A 23,234-nucleotide genomic window follows, 5' to 3' on the forward strand; every position below is an offset into this window, starting at 1 on the left:
TACCCGCCAAACCAGTCCAACCGTTACAGCACGTGCGTTCCCACAACTTGGGCGGGCTTTGGGCCCTCAATAAAGATAACCTTATGGGCTTGGGTATGGGTTGGTTGGATTCATATTGGGCTTGGGTATGGGTTGCCACCTGCTGCCCAAATTGGGCGGGCTTTGGGCCCTCAGTAAAGATAACCTTATGGGCTTGGGTATGGGTTGGATTGATATTGGGCTTCATCATTTGCACTTCTACAGTAGTATCACTCCTTCTGTGGAACATTTGAAGAGACGGCTACGTTGAGAACTTTGGCTCCACACGATGTCTTATCTATCTTCACTGTTTTCCTTTTCCACACATTTCCATCTCTTCTACTCTTTATGCATGCAGCATCCCATTTCTCTCTACTTCATTAGCTTCTCTTTGCTAGCACTTTCTACCTAGCTGCCACACTACACATTTCAGGTCATTCCTTTAAACATTTTTCATATGCTCTAGTATTCATCTATATATGTTCAAGTATATGTATAAGTGTATAGCAAATGCAATGAGGTTTACTATAAGTGTCATTTATTTGTAGAACACAAAGCAACATGTCCAAAAGCTGAAAATTGCACTATGTAAGCTTATTTTAGTCTAGAATTATGTTCATGTAATTTTTCTCTCTATATTTAGACAAGAATAGAGTAGTAGACTGTATAGAGAGATGCAATGGGGAAGACCCATTTTAGAACATGTAATGTGGATGAATGTAGTTTATTTTTCTTATTTACAACCATTATTACATTCTAAATTGGCCTAGGACAATTTTTCAAATTTCATTAGGATGTAAAATCCTGTAGCATTATATCTTTGGTGTCTCATTCATAACTTTATGGTTGAGTACTAAAATCATATATCTTCATATTGGCATGAGGACTATTGAATTATGTCAATCACAAATTCTCCCCCACTGCTTATTGTACTCTGGCATTTAGTTTTTCAATACAATAATTTATTTCCAAGTAAATTATCTATGATGAGGTAAAGTCCAACTTATTATGTCAGACTCTGATAATGCAGATAATATACTAGAATCTCACCTTGCGTTTGAACTTCAACCCTTGTAATATGGCGTCGTCTGCACATCCATTCTGTTTCCCTCGCTGTGAAAGTGTTGTTACATGTATAGAACCGTTGCCTATAAACAATGAAAAGTTTCTTGGATGTGGGACTTGGAGTCAGCATGGATTTGTCAAAGTGAGGTTGTGGTCCAGTAGCAGAGATTCAAAAACCATCCAGTTGACAAAATCTCAGAACAATTGTTTCCGGCTGGAGTCTAAAGCCGCGCATCTTGTGTCAAGCTCGAAAGACAGGAATACTTCAGTTAGTGGTCTTGACACTAATACATGCTTTCCTAAGGTACTTTCCAGATTGTACATCTTCTTGGTTTTTTTATGACATACAAGTTACTTGAGTCATGAATGATATCCTGATTTTAAAATTTTGCAGGTCGAAAAAGAAATTGAATTTGTGAAGGGTTGGAAACTGGCTTTTGGGAAGCATTGGAGACAAATTCAAATTATGGCAGTATCAGGAGCACTGGCATCCACATTCTTAGTTATGCCATCTGCTTATGCTGTTGATGCTCTCAAGACATGCACTTGCTTATTAAAGGAGTGCAGGTATATCATCTAAACATGCTCTCTTTTTTTTTGGTCGTACTGTCTATCCTATTGAGGCTGCTGTGCCCGAGCTTTGACTCCACCTTTCATTAGGACTAGTAATCAGAATGAAGTAGAAAGGAATGCAGTGATTGTGGTAATTTTGGTAGAAACTCTGTAGCGCTTGCAGTATTTTATCGTATGTCATGAAGTCATTCTGCATACATTAGAGGAAACTCTAGCCTGGTAGGTTAATGTAAGTTAAAATGCCTTACCATCAGCTGGAAAGTATTAAAAGCTATAATTCAGTTCTCGTGCTTTCAATCTTCAATGTTTTTCGTCTTCAGTTAGTTATCAATCACAGAATCCTCTCAGAGAAACTTTCACAGCCATACATCTCACGATCATAAACAGCATAGTGGCTAGAGCACAAATTTTGTTTTCCTTATTCAGTTGTACAGCTGTAGGAAACAGTCATGTCAATCTACATATTGATTGAACTTATGTGCCACACTTTAAATTGCAAAAGCTATATTGAGACACTGTACCTTTTCTGGGCAATGTTTAAGCCTCCAGTTGGTATGAGTCATAAGCAACAATACAGAAAGTGTCCTAGTAATCTTGCTTGTGTTGATGAAGCTTGTTGAACCTTCTCGCCTCTTTTTTAGGGTGGAACTGGCCAAGTGTATTGCAAGCCCATCTTGTGCAGCCAATGTGGCATGTCTGCAGACGTGTAATAACCGTCCTGATGAGACAGAATGCCAGGTTATTTGCGCATTGTAGTCTTATTCAATTCACAGGACCGCTGTTACATGATGAATGACTAATTGTGGTTTGATCCATCTCTCAGTGTTTTGTTCTTGCAGATAAGTTGTGGAAACCTGTTTGAGAACAGTGTCGTAGATGAATTTAATGAATGTGCAGTCTCACGCAAGAAATGTGTTCCCCAAAAGTCGGATGTGGGTGAGTTTCCTGTGCCAGATGCAGCTGCGCTTGTCAAGAGCTTCAACATTGAAGATTTTAGTGGGAAGTGGTATATAAGCAGTGGGTTAAATCCTACTTTCGATACATTCGATTGCCAACTGCACGAATTCCATATGGAGTCCAACAAGCTCGTGGGTAATATAACATGGCGTATAAAAACTCCAGATGGTGGCTTTTTCACTCGTTCTGCTGTGCAGAGATTTGTGCAAGATCCTGCTCAACCTGCGATTCTCTACAATCATGACAATGAATTTCTTCATTACGAAGACGATTGGTTTGTGCTTTCCTTCTTTCCTCACCATTCTCCTTCATGTTTGTGTATTTGTATGTACTTGTACAACTGCAAACACAATCTACTTCCTCATTCATTTCGTATATTATTGATGAACTTGCAAAAGCATATACTTCTGAACATACTAACTCTCTTGTATGGTACCTTTCAGGTACATTCTATCATCCAAGATAGAAAACAACCCAGAAGATTACATATTTGTCTACTATCGGGGTAGGAATGATGCATGGGATGGATACGGCGGTTCTGTCCTGTACACGAGAAGCAAGACCGTACCAGATAGCATAGTGCCTGAATTAGAAAGAGCAGCAAAGAGTGTCGGGCGTGATTTTAACACGTTCATTAAAACAGATAATACTTGTGGGCCTGAACCTCCACTCATAGAGAGACTGGAAAAGACAGTGGAAGAAGGAGAGAAGACAATAATAAGGGAGGTAGAAGAGGAGGTTGAAAAAGTAGAGAAGACTGAAGAGTCTTTGCTCCAAAGGCTTGCAGATGGATTCAAAATGCTTGTACAGGATGAACAGTATTTTGTAGACGAGTTGAGCAAGGAAGAGATGGAGATTTTGAGTGACCTGAAAATGGAGGCAAGTGAAGTTGAGAAACTCTTTGGACGGGCACTTCCTTTGAGGAAGCTCAGGTAGCCAGACGTCTGTTAGATGAGGGAAGCCTTAATGTTTTACAAACGGAAAATTGATTTACGCTTATTGAGTTCGACTCTTTGTAAAGAATTTAGAGTTGGAATATGATATTATGTTCCCTACCACCCATCATGCCTGCGCGAGAATGCTGGATGGTGCAATTGTGAAGAGTCATTCTTTTGTATACGAGATTACTAGTACCAAAGTAATTGCAATTTTACACTCTCTATTATCATCTAGCAACTAAAATTCGTGATGCCAAAGGCCGTGGGCTTTGGGGGCCTGTTATTGTTAATTGACACCGACTGGAATTAGAAATAGAGATAGAACTAGCCCAACTAGGAGTCTGGAACTCAAACATAAAACTTACAAATAGAAACTCTAATCCACTTCTAATTTAGAAAAGGAAACTTTGTTCGATTCGGATTCGGATTGCCAAGTTGTATAGCCTATAATCCCTATATATACATGACATGGGGCCACAGAGAAGAAAGTAATATTCATTACTATGGCGGGTACATTAATTGATCACCTGCGTACGGAGATACAGCAGACTGAAGTTGATATCTTCCAAGTTATTAACCATGCGATTCTCATTGCTGCATGGAACCACCCTGATGAGTTTAAGCAGAAAAGAGTAGGAATAATTGAGAAAATCTATTCAGAGAAGTTGAATAGACCGTGTATTGCTGAAGAGGGTGTTGTTGACGAAGGGAGTGGCGTTGATGAATTCTCCAAGGGTCGTCCAAGAAGTTCTGAAGGAAGCAACGAAACATGCAACGTGCCTATTCTTCAAACAACAAAGGTGAGGATATCACTCAAGAAGCTCAAGAACCGTTGTAACTCCAAAGGAGATGACAAAATACACGGTTCAGTCCCGACGGAATTTGCTCTAGGAGATTCAAAGTGTTCCAGTGGAAAAAAGACGTCTGATTCTTGTGAAACAACTTGCGTTGTTCAGAAAAAGGATTGTGAGTCGAAAAAGGAAGCCGAAGGGTGTAGTGCTATTGATACCTCTAAGGGTTGTCCAAGAATTTCCAAGAACCAGACGAACTCTAATGAAGACAGTGGCAAAAAGAATGCTTCAAAATCCACGCAAGGATCGGAATGTTTGAATGAAGAAGCAATAAAGTTGAAAATTGAAGCGTCAAAAAGAAAGCTTCAAGAGAATTATCAACGGGCAGCGAAGAGGCCCTACGTAAAAATCGTGGAGTTACATGATCTACCAAAGCAGGTGCACGAGGTGATTACTAAAAGTCGTACTCAAGGAAATCGCGGGTGCACTATATTTAGGAGGCGATAAAGGCTGCTCAACTCATCTATGAGTTTTCGAATTGTGAATTGAAATTCCATGTGATGGATCACATATGTAATACTCACGAATTTTTTTTATGAAATATACTTGATTATGTAAAGGTTAATTGTTGTGTTTTTCAATCATGTTTCTGAATGAAAAAAATCGTTAACAAATACATATTTTGTTATAGCTGCAAGAAACATTGTCTTTGAGCCTTAAGTTGCCACGTTTTACAAGCACAAAAGAAATCATTATTGAAGAATCAACTACAATATCAACCACCAAGAGAATTCATCCAGCGTAGAGACAAAAGAATTTTGATCTGAACTTAGGTCCCTTTAGTCAAATATAATCAGAAAACAAAAGATAATGACACTGAAACAGAGGATGAAACAAGAAGACACAGAAAGGTTTTCCACATCAAACCTCCAGATAATTATTACAAAAAAACACACATGTAGCAACAGAAAGAATCATCTCTAGAGAGTCAATATATAGACAGCTTTAAAAGCTATTTACAGTTCTACAAACCATATTTCACTCATAAACCCGGGATATCATCTTTTACCCCGCGGAAAGCAGAAACACCCCTGAAGGAAAACAAACAAAAGACAGATCAAGTAAATGTCAGAGAGTCGAAGCTGCCGCAAGAAAACACATGAAAAAGCAAGTTACTATAACCATCATACCGTTGAATTGCTGTTATCTGGCTTGTGTCCGCCAGAGTAAGGCTGCTGCTCGTCTGGCACAGTTGCTGAATTTCCAGATCCAGTCAGTTTTTCCTCCCTCATTTTGTTAAAGATGTGGGTAAATCCATCAGCTGATGCAGGATTGTTCTCATCCCACTCGCCAAACTTCGGTACAGCAGCACCTTTATCAGGCTGCCAGAACAGATAGCATACAATGCTTCCACTCAGCAAAAACACCCACAGTTACATCTGAATAATGTCCTAAAAGCATTTTATTGTTTCTTCATTCACTTTAAACAACCATGGTCACCTATCAAGTGATGTACAAAGGTATGAGAGTTATTTCTCTCCTTGGCACTCTTTTGCACACATTACTGGGGTAACATATTAAAAATTATCACCTAATCATCTTACCATAAACCTTTACCAAGATTCATTTTGGCTCCCAAGGGAGCCTTGAACTTCAGCTCAGTGGTTTCACTCTGGACGTTCTCACTTAACTGATGCCACCTATTCGATGGATCTAGTGAATATTTAGAACTAGTTTGTGTGTATGTGTGTGTGTGTTCGGGAGGGAGGGGGAGGGGGGAGGGGCGTCGTCACTATACCAGATAAAACCAATACCATTCCATGTTAACCAATACCATTTCATGTGGGTCCATGAGTGTAGTGTCAGATATGCTGTGTCATAATCTTTAAATTATATGAAGACCATAAGGCTACTAATACACTTACAGTTTCATCGCCTCGAGCACCAGGTCTCAGTCTGGATCTTCCTGGCGTATTTGGAGCCAATCCATGGCTACCTTCAGAAGATTTTCTCTCCCATGAGGGAGAAGACACGCCACTACCTCTGCCTCCAGTCCTTGTCTGATAATGTTGATGCAGAGGAGAACGCTCGATGCTGCGGTCATGTCCACCACTTTGTCGACCGGATCTTTTTGGGATTTCTTCAGAGCTTGCGACTCGATGATGTTCAGAAGTTTTCCGACCTAAAGCATCATGACGTGCAGGAGAATCAGTCAATCGCCTGAATTCCCCATCTTCCCTGCTTATTCGCTGCTCATGCTTGGGCTTTTGTGCTCCCTCTCCAACTTGTAAGTCTGGCTCTACTCCATTTCTGAATGGAGGAGCTTGAATTGGCCTTGTACCAGCGTCTACATCCAAGCTGTCTTGAGGATCATTTGGATTGATCATCTTCCCCGCATTTTTACCCTTCCTCGCCTTATCAAAATACTGTGTGTAAGGGACATCTTGCTCATTTTCCCAGTTGCCAAATTTAGGTACTCGTGAATGCTGTTGCTGCAAGAATCACCAGTGGCTACGTTATTTCTACTACAAGTATAAACATACTGACACAATACACATTTCTACAAAACTCAGACATTTGCAATTTGATATATAGCTGTAAAGTCTGCTTCGGTTAAATTACTATGCAACTTACGTAATACAATCGAAATATTTAATATGTTAAAGTCAATCGAGAAAACAAGAAAACCATGATGAAAAACAAATGTTTTATGGAGTTTGTGTTAATAATATGCCTCTTTCATGTAGAATTAATTTTTGTTTTATATTTATTTGTTTTGATCACATGTATCACAAATGTATGGCAGGTGCCATTTTCATTTACCTCACAAAGACAATAATAAAGCATTAAAATTCATTTTTCTTCCGTTTGCCTAATCAACGGGCAAAGGTGATTGCTAGTTGCATTTAAAATCCATGGACACAGGGAACCTCCCAAACTAAGAATCTCTTTTTCAACAGTTTCAGTGACCCTAACAATATTTACTACATGCTTTTTGGAAATCACTGAATCGTGGTGCCAAAAACGAAACTATGTCCCACAAAAATTGGGTCTACAAAAGTAGCAATCCAAAACTTTGTCTAGGATCAACAGCATCAAACATTTGACTTCGAAATCGTAAGTGTTGGAGGTTTGAAACCAGGTTTAGAGGTTCCAAAGTCTCAATATATATGTCTATAAGAACTTGAAGGGCTCGATCTCCTCTTGAACCAATAGCCAAAGCAAAGGGCCGATCTCGTTTGGAGTACACCGACACCCTAATGACGTTTACTGTTCAAGTCTCTTCGGACCCCCAGTACAGCTAGTCGCCTGACAGGCGTGGGTGCCTATCCTCAGGAGTCCAGACTACAGGCTGTTTAAGAACCCGGTATCTAAAGTCACTACCCAATGTCGCAAACAAAATTGCATTTCTCTCAGACACACAAAAGATAATACCACAAATTTCAGTCTCCTAAAAATTATTTAAAACAATTTTGAAGATTCAAATCCATTAATCTACTGTTGAAACCAGCTCTCTAACGGGCCAAAAAGGAGAAGAGTACAAAAAGAATCAGCCTGATATAACAATCACAACTAACAGTTCTGTTAACTAGCACTATGTAATTAGTATGATTATGTATGCGGTAAAAAGGGGCTAGATGACATTAGTGATCATTTCATCATTTCTCGTTTAATCTTGCATCATTTTTAGAAATGAAAAATGCCTGACTATAATATCATTTCATCAGGTGAATTCTGTCATTTGGCCATGAGATACAGGCACAAAAACTTGTTTGGGTTGGCAACTCGCGAAAATGTCACAAGTCGCAACCAAAAGACCCAGATGACCATTTGAGGGATTTTAAGGTCCACAACAAATCATGAAACTCAAATGAGGATAATGTTGCCATAACAAAATGACCAGCTGTAGGGGAGTGATATTCTCTATCCAGCACGCGCCTAACATGGTGGAAATAACACATCGACCTAGGGATACAGGTCACATCCATGAGCCAGTAGAACGCTACATACAAATCGCAATATCATGCGAACTACGTTAGGAAGTGACACAGACCCCCTATCCATAAGCAATCATGACTAAAGAGTACTTGTACATATCTTGACCGTCAGCCACTGATCACGGCCACAAGCTACTTGTACAGACTGCCACTCCACATCATTACGGCAGACCTATGAGAACAGTTCTCACGTGCCATCCTAATCTCCACCCCACGTTTAGGACACCCTTTACATGTGCAGTAGAGAGCAAGGATACACTCTCAATCTCTATAAATACCTCTCCTATGAACTATGCCAGACCTGATTCTACTCTCCCCCATAAAACCCAGAGTAAGATACGTAGGCAGTTCGCTCTCAAGTCGAACTCAGTCTCATCCAATAATCTATTCCAATCCTCTAAAGACTGTTTGTAAGGGAAAACCATAACACACCTTCACATTGGCGCCGTCTGTGGTCTCGATTACTTGAGTAACCAGACCATTTCCAAACAAACTTGTAACCAAAATTCTCAACCCCACGAAGCATGGCAAGCCTCGAAGCTCAACTCCACCATCTAGCAGGCCAACTAGGGACAGTGAACGAGCAAATAGCTGAGCTCCGGCAAGAAAACATCACACTCCGCGCACAAGTGGACACCACGTAACCCACTAGGAGTCATCGCGGAGGACGGCGTCATCAACGTCGATCAACCGGATCCAGAAATGAACCAAAGGCTCGACAAAAATGCGGTCAAGAAAGATTCCACCCAGATAGTGCAAAAGATGTTGAAAACCTACCGCGCATCTCCATTTGCTGCCGAAGTACTTCACAAAATCTCACCTCCAGACTTTGTCCAACCACGGTTCCGTTAGACGACGGCGACGACATGCCCAAAGCGGCATATAGCACGATATGCTCAAAGTCTTGCACTCTACAAGCGCCGCGAGTTCGACCATCTCCGTTATGCATCAAGTTTTACGGCGAAGTCTAAAAGATGGCCCACTCGATTGGTTCTTCTCCCTCGAGGCGGACTCCATAAAAGCTTCAACAACGGCTCCACCGACACGTTACAAGCCGACGCATTAACCAGGCGTAAGAAGGGTGATCTCAATTCACTCTTCCAGCTCGCTCTTGGCAAGGAGGAAACCTACGACTCCTTCCTAAAGCGGTTCAAAATGAACTCTTGGACATGGAAAGCGGCCTCAAAGAATCATTTGCCGCGGTGGCTTTCACAACCGCTGCCGCGCAATAATACCGACCTAACCGGATCGCTCCGAAAAGACCCGGCCCGAACGCTTAGCCGAAACATGCGCTCGAGTAGATAAATACATCAAGTCGCAAGAGGGTCTGCAAAAGCAGAACCAAGAAGAAGAACAGTCTGGTCCCTCTACGTCGATGGTTCTAGCAACCCAGGAGGTAGCAGTATCGGAGTCGTTTTAGTATCCCCGGAGGGAGCTATGATAGAGAAAGCAGTCCGCATAGACTTCGCAACTTCCAACAACGAAGCAGAGTACGAAGCACTAATAATGGGAATGCGTCGCGAATCCAAAATTCGGTGTAAAGGAGATCCAAATCTTTAGTGACTTCATGGCCGGTCGTTCGCCCAGTTGCAAAAGAGTATACTACCAAACCGGCGTAACCTTTCCAAGTACCTTCAAGTTGTTAATGATTTGCTTCCTTCCTTTAGCGAGCTACGATACACCATTTTTTGCGTGACGAGAACCGTCACGCAGATAGCTTAGCATACTTAGCCACTCAGACACCGAATTGTGCCCCTAGACAACTGACCATTGAAGTGGTCGATCGACCAGCCTACCAAGCAAACCATGTCTTGGCAATCGGTGACACATGCCCGCTCCACTATCCGAAGATGTGTCAAACATGGATGCGACCTATTATACAATACATCCAAAGACGGCACACTTCCGGATGAGCGTGCACAAAGCGAGAAAGGTCCCACACCAGCATCGCGTAGCTATTGTTTGTTGAATAACAAAGTTATTCGAAGTCCTTGGGAGGACCTCATCTGAGGTGCATCAGTCCAGAGCAAGGTCAGTTAATTTTCGCCGAGATCCATGAAGGAGAATGTGGCAATCATGCCGGAGGTCGCTCACTGGCCCACAAAGCGATCTCCCAAGGATACTTCTGGCCCCGTATGCAGATTGATGCCAAATCGTAAGTCCTCAAGTGTGTCAAATGTCAAACATTTGGTCACAACATTATACAGCCGGCCCGCGAATTGATCAACATCGCGAGCCCTTGGCCGTTCCACATGTGGGGCATGGACATTATGGGACCATTCATCCCTCAGAAGAGCACCGGCTTCCGCTTCGTTCTTGCTGCCACAGATTATTTCACTAAGTGGGTCGAAGCAATTCCGTTGGCACACGTCAAAGAGTCATATGTCAGGAATTTCATTTGGACTCATATCATCACCAGATTCGGCTTACCACACCACTAGTGATGGACAACGGCTCCGGTTCAAAGGCAAAAGCGGTCGAGAGTTCCCGCCAAGTGGAAGATAGTTCACGCATTTTCCACTCCCCAGTACGCTCAAAGCAATGGTCAGGCAGAGGCCAGCAACAAAGTTATTCTAGAGAATTTGAAGAAAAAGATTGAAAAGAACAAGAGCCAATGGCCAAATCAGCTCGAAAACATACTATGGGCTCACCACACCACAGCTCGCTCCAGCACCGGCGAATCGCCATTTTCCTTATGCTATGGCACAGAAGCCGTCATCCCCACCGAGCTGACAATCACGACAACCCGATCTGAGCTTGTCGAGTCAGGCCTTAACGACTCAGTTTTAGCTCGAGAGGTCGACCTCCTCGAGGAACGGCGCGATCTAGCAGCTATCAGAGTAGCATCCTACCAACAAGTCCTAAAGCGATCCTACAACAAACGAGTACACCCCCGATCTTTTCAACCTGGGGATCTAGTTTTGAAGAAAACTCAAGATGACTCAAAGCTAGCGCCTACGTGGGAAGGCCCTTACATTGTAGAACGCGTCGTTGGCAATGGAGCGTATTGGATTAAAACCGGGAAGGGGAAGTTGCTGCCCGCGACCTTGGAACACATACTTACTAAAACAGTTTTACCAGTAGCGGCATTATCTATTATAATTCATGTCCACATGTACTACAAGTTTAAGTGTAAGCTACTGAAGATTGTCATCATAAACTGCGGTTTTTGTTTACTCAAGTCTCCAAGCTAAGCCAATCGCACCACAAGCATCATATACACGCTCTCATGCGAGCAGAACGCTCTCAGGAGCTTACAGGCTCATCGCCTCTCCGAATCTCGCTAAGTTGAGGACCTATACTTTTAGGGTCAACTCAGCGAGAACGCTCTCAGGAGCAGCACGCCCTCAGGGGCTATACACGCTCTCATGCGAGCAGAACGCTCTCAGGAGCTTACAGGCTCATCGCCTCTCTGAATCTCGCTAAGTTGAGGACCTATACTTCTAGGGTCAACTCAGGGAGAACGCTCTCAGGAGCAGCACGCCCTCAGGGGCTATACACGCTCTCATGCGAGCAGAACGCTCTCAGGAGCTTACAGGCTCATCGCCTCTCCGAATCTCGCTAAGTTGAGGACCTATACTTCTAGGGTCAACTCAGCGAGAACGCCTCTCGAGGCGAAGCGCCCTCGAGGGTCAGACGCTCTCATCTTGGCGAGCGCCTCTCGAGAGCTTACGGGCTCATCGCCTCTCCTCAATCTCGCTAAGTTGAGGACCTATACTTCTAGGGTCAACTCAGCGAGAACGCTCTCAGGAGCAGCACGCCCTCAGGGGCTATACACGCTCTCATCGAAAGCGTAACGCCTCTCAGAGCTTACAGCTCATCGCCTCTCGAATCTCGCTAAGTTGAGGACCTATACTTCTAGGGTCAACTCAGCGAGAACGCCTTCGGGAGCGACGCCCTCGGGGCTACACGCCTCATGCGGCGAACGCTCGAGCTTACAGGCTCATCGCCTCTCGAATCTCGCTAAGTTGAGGACCTATACTTCTGTGGTCAACTCGGCGAGAACGCTCTCGAGGCAAAGACGCCCTCGGAGAACATTGCGCTCTCATCGCGGCGTAACGCCTCGGGAGCTTACAGGCTCATCGCCTCTCCGAATCTCGCTAAGTTGAGGACCTATACTTCTAGGGTCAACTCGGCGAGAACGCTCTCAGGAGCAGCACGCCCTCAGGGGCTATACACGCTCTCATGCGAGCGGAACGCCTCTCAGGAGCTTACAGGCTCATCGCCTCTCCGAATCTCGCTAAGTTGAGGACCTATACTTCTAGGGTCAACTCAGGGAGAACGCTCACAGGAGTAGCACGCCCTGGGTCAGACACGCTCATCACGGCGTAACGCCTCAGAGCTTACAGCTCATCGCTCTCGAATCTCGCTAAGTTGAGGACCTATACTTCTAGGGTCAACTTCGGTGAACGCTCTCGAGCAAAGCGCCACCGGGGGCTATACACGCTTCATGCGAAAGCGTAACGCTCTCAGGAGCTTACAGGCTTATCGCCTCTCTGAATCTCGCTAAGTTGAGGACCTATACTTCTAGGGTCAACTCAGCGAGAACGCTCTCAGGAGCAGCACGCCCTCAGGGGCTATACACGCTCTCATGCGAGCAGAACGCTCTCAGGAGCTTACAGGCTCATCGCCTCTCCGAATCTCGCTAAGTTGAGGACCTATACTTCTAGGGTCAACTCGAACGCCTCGAGAAAGCAAAGACGCCCGGGGGCTATACATGCTCTCATGCGAGCAGAACGCTCTCAAGCTTACAGGCTCATCGCCTCTCCGAATCTCGCTAAGTTGAGGACCTATACTTCTAGGGTCAACTCGGCGAAACGCCTCAGAACGAGCATGCCCGTGGGGGACTCACGCGACGATCTCGGCAAGCGTAACGCCAGAGCCGCATGGGCTCGCCCCCTCCGAAAGTGTTACTCGTTGAGAACCTATACTCCTAGAACCTACGAAAGAACGATCTCAGTGAGCAACATGCCCTCAGGGAATCACAAGGCCATGAGCCCCTAAGTCTACACTAGCCGGACACCTACATCTCCTAGATCGCTCTTCCCAACAAGAGTAAACAAGTATAACGCTTAATGAGAACACATCCCAGAGACAAGCCCAATAAACTAAATAAGCTAGCACTAGTCACAGTCAATCAAGCAAAAGGAAAACATTAAGCTTACAATTACCATGGAGATATACAGCAGGTTTCAGATAACCAGTTCAAACCCACCGATCTGCTGGGTGCACCCAGGAAATCCAGATCGGACCAGGGAACAAAGTAAGAAAAATTAACGAACTGCCACTTTCGTGGAAACCAGTTCTCTGTATCGAATAAAAGCAAACTGCTCAGGGCAAGCCTGAAAACACAGCTCTAATGTTTAACCCTCGTAGGGGCAAAGAACAAGCAGGATCATTACAAACACGAACAAAATTTCTTACCAAGAAGCAGAATCAACATCACGGAGCATCAACCACATGTTTGTCCTGAGGAGCAGTGCTAGTCGAAGGAACATGCCTCGCAGCTCGCAGAACAACGCCGCGATACCGGCCCTCGAGCCCCATCCGCCTTTAGTCACCGACAATACTTCTACTTCGGCCCAAATTTGGCATACTCACTACAGGCCGTAGTATACGCGCTTTGAGCTTTGCGAGCAACCCGCTGACATCGCTTAGCATACTCAGTGACTTCCGCCACTTCCATCTGCAGCTCAGCCATCGCAGCGACCAGTCTAGCGTTCTCATCCTCCGCAGCACGGTGCTTCGCAGTCATCGCTTCCAGTTTCCTCTTGTCGGCCCCCCAGGCAGCTCGCATCCCAAAATTCGACCGGAGTTGACATCGATATCGACGACGTTGCCTGGCGTCCTTGATTTATCATACCCAGCCAGAAACTACAAGGACAGAGTCATAATCAGAATCACTTCAGAAACAAAGTGAAAGCTGATAGAGAGATACTCACCAAACAACTCGCCATATCCATAGTCCCCAGCAGCGTGTCCATGTCTTCATCTTCGACCTCACCGGTCCCCATCTAACACGATCCCGCTTCACCAAGCTAGTCGCCATTATGGCGCCGAAAGTGGAAGCTGCAATCGAACGCTTTCACAAAGACGCTTCTTCCCCGCCCTCCCGTAGTAGAACTCACTCCCTACGCCCCCGACGCTGAGGGAGCTTAACTCACTAGCGACGTGGATCGACCTTTGCTCCGTGTCGCCGCTTCCATGAGCGGCCGATGGGAGCCTTTCGCCACAAGGGCGACTAACACAATGCCGCCCGTCGAAATTTACCCGACCCGCGATTGTTTGCTCCTCTTGCCACCAGGTACAACAGCTTTCCTCTTACCACGGTCCCCATGCACATGAGGATGGAACTCCATCTCCTCCATGAGCAGAGGGGAACTCGCTCTTACACTCCCTTCTCCTATGACGTACGGCACACACCGAGCCATAATGAAAGCTACACACAGAAAACAACACAAAGACGCCAGAAAGCCACCCGGTGGTTTCGTCCACAATCTAAACGCGAAAGCCGAAAACGTGCGAGTAAAGGGAAAGCGAGAAGCCGGGGCGGTAGCAAGAAGAGGCAAAGAGGAAGAACAAGAAGAAGCAAATGTCGTTGCTCTCCCTAGACCGGTCGTATTTAAACTCACGAAACGTCTCTTCCCAATGCACACCATTATGGCATCGAGACACCAAACGCCAGCCAACCTGGCAGCCATCATTTCACACCCCCTGACCGCCCATATTCCGACACGTGCCACGCACGCAATGCAGTTCAGGCCGCTCCAGAGTACAGAACATCCGGCGTCCTCATCGATATGAACGACCTGCATCATTTAGTTCATAATAGCAGGCACACGCTTACAAATATAAACATTCCTCTCATACACAAGACAAGGCATAAAACGAAAGAGCAACAAGATTCACATTCAAACAGGTAGCGACCTAACGACAACAAGGACACCCCAGTTCACAGATTAACCGTGCTGTTGAGAATACTCAGGAAATCCATCACAATTAAACATTCAGTATCACAGTCAATAACAACGAAGACAAGCGAGCTGCCCAGGTCAACCCAGGAAACCAGCTCTATTGTTTACGGCCAGAGGCCCATTACAACAGCATGTAATAAACATATATCTTAAACATTTTCGCCTAAACCTTCTCCAAGAATCACATTCAAAACAAACACGGAGCTTGCACCACCGGAGGACGCCACAACCGTGATCGCCGGCACAACCACGGGGAGATTGTCGGACCCACGAAGTCTGCTTCACTCATCAAACCAGCGAGAGAGGGTGACACGACTGCAGGAATAGGAGCGGCCGCTTCAGGCAGTTCACCTTCGAGCTCGCCCGAAATCCGGCGTTCCCGCTCTTCCTGCAGGTCGTCCATCTTCCTTTCCAGCTCCTCCACCTCAGCACGGATGGGGAGATAGGCCTCTTTGGCTTGTAGAGTGGAAGTCTTACAGCGTTCAGCATAAGCGTTCGTTGCGGCTAGTTGGCCCATCAACGCCTCCACCTCATGCTTCAACTCGATCGACTCGTTCACCACCGGTCTTCTCAGAGTCGAGCGCGAGGTGAGGCCTCACAAGATCCAGTTCGGCCTTTTCCGCCTCTTGCACAGCCCGCAGATTCGACAGCTCGTCCCTTAGCGACTCAACGTCCGCCTTCTCCAATTCAGCTATCTGCTGGCCGCCTTCAAACTTTCGTACCCAAATGACCGGTATGGATGATCGCACCATATATCAGATCATTATCAAACAACAACATTTAGCGCAATAACACAGTCAAGATAAGCGCAAAAGATACTTACCAGGCACATCGCCTTTGTCCATCCCCCTCGGAGTTCGACTCAGCTCCTTCGCATCCAAGTCTTTTCCTATCACCGTCCGGGTCATCCCTCTAACGAGTAAGCCGCTATAGGGCGGACTTTTAGCTGCAATCGGACCTCCTCACATAACGCTTTCTTCCCGGCCATTTCATCAATGTACATCGTCAGGTTGTGCTCCATTTCGTCCTTCCCAAGATCGACCCCACTTTACCGGTCTCTTTTGCCCAACCTTTCCTTTCATCTTGCGGAGGATCTCCAACAACCCCGGGTCGAAGCGACCTCCGGGCGCCCTCACCTAGGGCGCTGAAGTCGAGCATCGGCCTCGCCTCGGTTGCGAGCAGCCTTTCCCCGATTCGCGACTTCACCACCCAATCGCGATCTCAACCACCTCGAAAGCAGCCTTCGCGTCGATGATACAGGATGTCAAAGAGAGTGTCATCCAGATCGAAAGGAGCCGCCCTCTCCCCTTCCCGCTCCGGACCCGTAGTCCTTAACACTTCCAAATGGGTCGCTTCACCCTAGTATGGCCCCGTCTTTCGTCTTCCCGCTCCACCGGATCGCTCTACGCTTCTCCATCCCAGTTTTCTTCGGCGATTCCCACTCCGGTTACCCCGCTTCGGGCCTTCGTTTCTACTCTTTTTCCCGGATGGCAAGTCCTCCTCAAGCTCTTTTAAAGAAATGCGCAACTTCGGTAGCTTAGCTTTTTTTAGTCTCGCGACAAGCGGCGAACTTCGATCACTTGTCGACTTGACTCCTTTTTCATGCGGATATCTACATAACCAACAAGACAAATGTATTCAAAAAAGTTCAACAAAATCAAGTTCGCGCCCGTATCGACAACGCGCCGCCACCCACCAATAAAGTTGCATACTTTATGGTTCATTAATCAACCCGCTAGCACAAGATGGCGTCCTACAAGGAGCGTGGGTCGCTTTGTCCACGACTGCGTTACTCTTTACCGTCCCGTAATCCGACAACAGAGCTCGTGGTTTGCGAGGCTAAAGTTCAACGACCTAGATCGCTTTTACGGTAGTGCTTTCGATCACATCGGCGACCTCGATCAGTACTCACCAATCGGGCGCTCAAGAGATCAAAACCTTAAATAGTCGCCATGTGTTCCCCACAAACCGAACAGCAGCGCTTTGCCACAAATGTTCGAACTCGCAAACCAGCTTGGAGAACGGTATCGTCATGTGCGCCCTCAGCTGTCCCTCACAGATGATCACCCCATTATGTGGTGGGGTATACCTCTCGCTAAAAACCAGAGCGTTCCGATCAGGCTCATGGATCTCCAGATCGCTTATGGTTATCCCATATTTCTTTCTCAGATATGGGAAGGCCCTCACAACATGTCTATCCACAGCCCTAGGCAGCGGACCGCTTGAAGACGACAACCCCTCACCGCGACCTGAAGTGCTAGCTTCAGCAGCTACAGACGCAGATCGAGCCACATCTTCCTCACTGCCAGCCCCCTCAGCCGCCTCGCCTTCATCATCACTCTCACCCATCCCACACACAGACTCATCTTTCTCATCACCTTCGTCATCCCAGCCAAGAGACACTTCACGAACCTCATTAGATCGAGTGTCATCGAAATCAGACATTTTCTCTTCTAAACCTAACAAATCTAGCTACTAGTATCTAACAGCGTATCCTAACAACTCTAACACAGAGGCTTAGCACCAAACAAGAAGAAGAGGTTCAAAAATGGCAGAGAACTAACCTGAAGGATGATGCGGTAATGAAGTTCTGTCTACCAGACGAAGCAGCCAAATGAAGTCTCAACAGAGCAAGTAAAATTTTTGAGCAACCGCCCCTCCAGTTTCCAAGGCATCATGATTACACCCTAGCCCTAGCTGCCCACGACTTCCAACCAACTGTCCTGTCTTTTCACATCCCGAGAAAACGGGGCGCCACGATTTCTTCCCTGCAACTGCTCAGATCCTGTCACGTGCTGCACACGCGTCAAACGCTCGCACCCACTAGCTCACATGGTTAACACGAGCCGTTCCTCACAGATCGTTGGAGATTTCCACCTCTCACATAGTCCACGCGGGCTACCGATCTCTCTCAGCAGGTCGTTCTCACAACCTACTGAGAGGGGGCTGTGTAGGGGAGTGATATTCTCTATCCAGCACGCGCTTAACATGGTGGAAATAACACATCGACCTAGGGATACAGGTCGCATCCATGAGCCAGTAGAACGCTACATACAGATCGCAATATCATGCGAACTACGTTAGGAAGTGACACAGACCCCCTATCTATAAGCAATCATGACTAAAGAGTACTTGTACATATCTTGACCGTCAGCCACTGATCACGGCCGCAAGCTACTTGTACAGACTGCCACTCCACATCATTACGGCAGACCTATGAGAACAGTTCTCACGTGCCATCCTAATCTCCACCCCACGTTTAGGACACCCTTTACACGTGGAGAGCAAGGATACACTCTCAATCTCTATAAATACCTCTCCTATAAACTACGTCAGACCTGATTCTACTCTCCCCCATAAAACCCAGAGTAAGATACGTAGGCAGTTTGCTCTCAAGTCGAACTCGGTCTCATCCAATAATCTATTCCAGTCCTCTAAAGACTGTTTGTAAGGGAAAACCATAACACACCTTTACACCAGCCCACATTTATCTTAATCTACAAGGAATGAGTCACTGAAGAACATTCATTTACACCAAGACTAGTGGAAAGTAACTAAGAGTATAACACTTAAAGTATAAGCACATGAAGTATGCCATTTGTTTTCTAATTTTCCCTTTAGATATGAGACAACCAAAAACTAAGAGTAAGGAAGACAAGAAAAGAATCACAGAAACAAAAAAGTGACGTTTTATACACTCCAAACTCAAAAGGACGAGTAACGCTATTAACCTTTATAAGAATAGATATAGAAATCATAAAATTCTCTTTGTAGAGCAAGATCATATTAAATTTCATCACCACGAGTCCAGGATAAACAAAACCTTCCCAGTACTCTCAAACTCGAACCCTCAAAGCAATTTCATAAAATTATTCTAGCTTACTCAATCAAAATAGAAATGTATTACACATCCATAGTAAATTAGCCAAACACTACTATGTATATAACGCACAAATAACAATATTCTACTTCACTTTGACAAATGTTTTGGCAACGGTTCCACGTGTTATGAAAGCTATTGGTATCTATCACAAGTAATCAACACCAAATCTTTCAGAACTTACAATGTGTAGAGTTTTTTCTGCTTTTTCATTCTCAGAGCGCGCCCACGCTCAAAAGGGTGCGACCAGCTCATGGTCCAAGATTTTTAAGCGCGACCAGCTTTAGAAAGGCGGCGCCACAGGGCTTTTTTTATGGGCCTCGCTTCAAGAATCCCAAATTTTGGTTTTTGGTATAAAAAACAAAATCGGTTTTTGAAAACCTAACTTTTCCAAAACCAAGAAAGAGAGAGATTATAAAAGAGCAATTCTTTGTGAGTTGAGTGTTCATTCTTTGTGAGTGAATTGAGAGACTTGTAATCTATTACTCCGGACATCTAGTAAAGCTTGGAACTCGCAGTGTGGACGTAGGCAAATTGCCGAACCACGATATATCTCGTCTTGTGGTTTGTTTTTCTTTTACATTAATTGTTTTACTTTATACGCTTGTTATTTGATATTGAGAAGTGTTGGGATATTGCTTGGAGGGTGTTGAAGTCTTGTCTAGTGTGAAGGATCGATCTTTGTGTAGGATTGATCCGTTTGTTGTGGCTAACGTTGTTTCCGCACTTATATATTCACAAACAATTGGTATCGAGCTTAGGTATACGACTCCAGATTTTGAGTTTAGTGCTTTCGAAATTTGTGTAGACAAGGTGTTCGATTAAATTCGAGGTGAAACCGTTTTTTGGGTTATTGTGTGTAACTTGAAAGATGGCTCCCAAGATGTCAAACGCATGAGGTTTGAAGTAGAGAAGTTTAATGGGAAGAATAACTTTGGGATTTGGCAAGTCCAGTAAAGGACATCCTTATCCAACAAGGTTTGCCTGAGGCTTTAAAGGGGATTAAATCTAAAGGCCCGAGTATGAGTAATGATGATTGGGAAGAGTTCGATCTTCGCCCTGTTCATCAATCCGGTTATGTCTTGCTAATGAGGTCATGTATAGTGTGATGGGAGAAAATACCGCTGCCGGTATTTGGCTCAAACTAGAGTCTATGTATATAACCAAGAGCATGATTTAACAAGATGTACCTTAAGAAGCGTCTTTATCGGTACATGATGGTCGATGGTTCAACGATGCAAAAGCACGTTAGTGAGTTTCGTCGGACGCCTAGCGGATTATTTGAATGTTGGTATGAAGATGGATGATGAGGATCAAGCGGCATGTTTAATATTCTCCTTGCCGAAAAGCTATGCGCATCTAATGACTACATTCATGAACGAGAAGTCGCCGATCTTGACGAAGTTCAAAGTGCACTTCTTTCTTATGAGTTGATGAAGAAGACACGCGTGTAGAGAATAGCATTGATGCGAGGTCGGGGGCTAGTGGCAAGAGGAAATTCATTATGAAACGTAATTATTCAAGTAATGAGAATTCTAGGTCCAAGTCAAAGAAGCCTTTAAAATATGTACGTTGCTTCTGATTTGCAATGAAAAGGGACATTATGCAAGTAATTGTCCCCACCCTCAAGAAAGAGAACAAGAGAGATGGTCAAAGAAAGGTAAGGCAAAAATTGAGGCAAATTATGCTTCGGGCTCAAGAGGATGAGTTCGGTCTCGTGTGTCCACACAAGACTATATATGACCGAAAAAGTGGATTCTTGATTCCGGATGTTCCTATCATATGTGCCCGAATAGGAAGTGGTTTACTTCTTATGAGAGCATTGATGGTGGTTCGGTTTTAATGGGTAATGACGTTGTTTGTAAAAACGGTAGGAATTGGAACTATACGGGTCAAGATGTATGATGGTGTAGTGAGGACTTTAACCGATGTGAGACATGTTCCCCGAAGCTAAAGAAAAGTCTTATTTCTCTTGGTACCTTGATTCCAAAGGCCACAAGTTTGTGGGGCTGAAGGTGGAGTCCTAAATATTGTTAATGGCTCTTTAGTTGTTATGAAGGGTAAAAATATGGAACCTTGTATACTCGATAGGTAGTACGGTGATAAAGCGATGTAGCGGTGGGTGCATGTAGTAATGATTCGAAAAGCACTAAGATATGGCATATCGTTTAGGGCATATGAGTGAAAAGGGTTTGTCCGAGTTGTCTGGCAAGCGGTGGTTCTTGAAGAACTCAAGAAGCCAAGTATGGGGTTCCGTGAGCATTGCGTCTATGGGAAGCAAAGCAGAGTCAAGTTCAAGTCAAGCAAGCACACGACAACAGCATCCTTGATTATGTGCATACGGATGTTTGGGGACCTCCGTGGTGGGCTTCCAGGGAGGTAACCGCTATTATGTCTCATTCATTGATGATCATACTCGCTATGTGTGGGTGTATATGATGAAATCGAAAAGATGAAGTGTTTGAGACATTTAAGAAGTGGAAGGCAAGGGTTGAGAATTGCCTGCGATAGGAAGGTAAAGACATTACGGCCCCGACAATGGTACCGAAGTATACCTATGAACCTTTCCAAGAGTTCTCGGGCGCAAATGGGAATTGCCGCATTAATCGACAACAAGTCGGCACGCCACGCCAGAATGGAATGGCGAGAGGATGAATAGAACTTTGCTTGAAAGAGCAAGATGTTTATTGTCTAATGCCGGTCCCCAGGCAAAGAGTATTAGGCGCGATCGGCGAAGTCCATGGCGTGTTACCCGCATAATAGGTCACCAAGATTACCGGCTATAGATTGCGGGACACCTTATGAGGTGTGGTCGCAACCCACCGATTATAGTATTTTATGAGTGTTTGGATCGATAGCTTACTACCATGTGAGGACGCTAAAGCTAGATCCCAGAGCTAAGAAGGCCATATTCTTAAAGCTTCGCAAATGGGGTAAAGGGATACAGATTGTGGTGTCTAGAAGACCACAAGTTCCCCGGGTCGCCAGAGATGTTACCTTTGATGAGACTTCCGTGTTATCTTTCGATGTTTCCAAGAAGTAGGCTGGCGAATGGTGAAGTCCATAGAAGTTCAAGCAAATGAGCTTGAAGTTGTGCGATCACGCAGAGATGATGACCGGTTAGATCATGATGAGATACCAAATCATGGAACCACAAGACAAAGAAGAAGAAGAGCAAGAGCATCCGCGAACTTGTGTAGTGGTCGACCACAGGCCACGTAGACAAGTTAAAGAAGTGCACAAGTATGGGCACGAAGTCGGTGAAACACTATGGTCGGTGGATTTAGTGGCATATGCACTCAATATCGAAGATGATGAGCGGATAGCTTCAAGAAAGCCGTTAGAGATGCTCATTCTGAGATTGGTTGGTGGCTATGCAAGCGAGAGATGGAATCTCTTGATAAAAAATCACACATGGGACCTAGTTTTATTGCCAAAGGGCAAAAGGACTATCGGCAAGAAAATGGGTGTTCGAAGAAAGAAAGAGGTCCTTCCCGAGTCCGACAAAGATCGGGTACAAGGCAAAGAGTGGTAGCAAAGGGTTTTTCACGTATGGAAGGAGTTGACTACAATGAGATATTTTCCCCTGGTCAAACATACGTCCATTCGTGTGTTATTAAGTTTAGTTGCTCACTTCAACTTGGAGTTAGAGCAACTTGATGTGAAAACCGCTTGCATGGGGACTTGGAAGAAGAGATCTATATGAGACAACCCGAAGGGTTTGTCGTTCTTGAAAAGAAGATTATGTATGCAAATTGAATCGGTCAATGACGGGTTAAAGCAATCGCCCATGCAATGGTACAAGCTTTGACACATTCATGATGCAACATGAGAGTACACCCGGCAAGTATGACTGTTGTGTCTACTTTAGAAGCGCTTCGTGGTAATGACTTCATCTATCTCCCCTTTTATGTGGATGACATGCTTATTGCTTCCAAAAGCATGGTGGAGATAGACAAGTTGAAATCTCAACTTAGCTCGAAGTTTGAGATGAAAGACTTAGGTGGAGCCAAGAAGATAATTGGGCATGGAGATTGACG

General features: G+C 45.0%; 2 protein-coding genes across 3 annotated transcripts; one reads left to right on the forward strand and one right to left on the reverse strand.

The window, feature by feature from the left end:
* Positions 1-278: 278 nt before the first annotated feature.
* LOC147500773 (violaxanthin de-epoxidase, chloroplastic-like) lies at positions 279-3,773 on the forward strand. 2 transcript variants are annotated; one of them, XM_086562374.1, is made up of 6 exons: positions 279-451; positions 1,049-1,387; positions 1,478-1,650; positions 2,298-2,394; positions 2,496-2,887; positions 3,057-3,773. In XM_086562374.1, the coding sequence occupies exons 2-6, from the start codon at positions 1,097-1,099 to the stop codon at positions 3,547-3,549; spliced, it is 1,446 nt and encodes a 481-aa protein (XP_086418500.1). In that variant the 5' UTR covers positions 279-451; positions 1,049-1,096; the 3' UTR covers positions 3,550-3,773. The 2 variants fall into 2 exon arrangements, with proteins under 2 accessions (XP_086418500.1, XP_086418501.1); XM_086562375.1 differs by having other exon boundaries at positions 315-451; positions 1,034-1,387.
* A 1,371-nt stretch (positions 3,774-5,144) lies between these two features.
* Positions 5,145-6,863, reverse strand: LOC147500774 (uncharacterized). The gene is made up of 3 exons (XM_086562377.1): positions 6,268-6,863; positions 5,533-5,724; positions 5,145-5,433 (listed from the first exon to the last, which is right to left on the reverse strand). The coding sequence occupies exons 1-3, from the start codon at positions 6,727-6,729 to the stop codon at positions 5,401-5,403; spliced, it is 687 nt and encodes a 228-aa protein (XP_086418503.1). The 5' UTR covers positions 6,730-6,863; the 3' UTR covers positions 5,145-5,400.
* Positions 6,864-23,234: the final 16,371 nt, after the last annotated feature.

This window comes from Coptis chinensis, chromosome 5, assembly GCF_015680905.1.
Source record: "Coptis chinensis isolate HL-2020 chromosome 5, ASM1568090v1, whole genome shotgun sequence".
Classification (NCBI taxonomy): Eukaryota; Viridiplantae; Streptophyta; class Magnoliopsida; order Ranunculales; family Ranunculaceae; genus Coptis; species Coptis chinensis.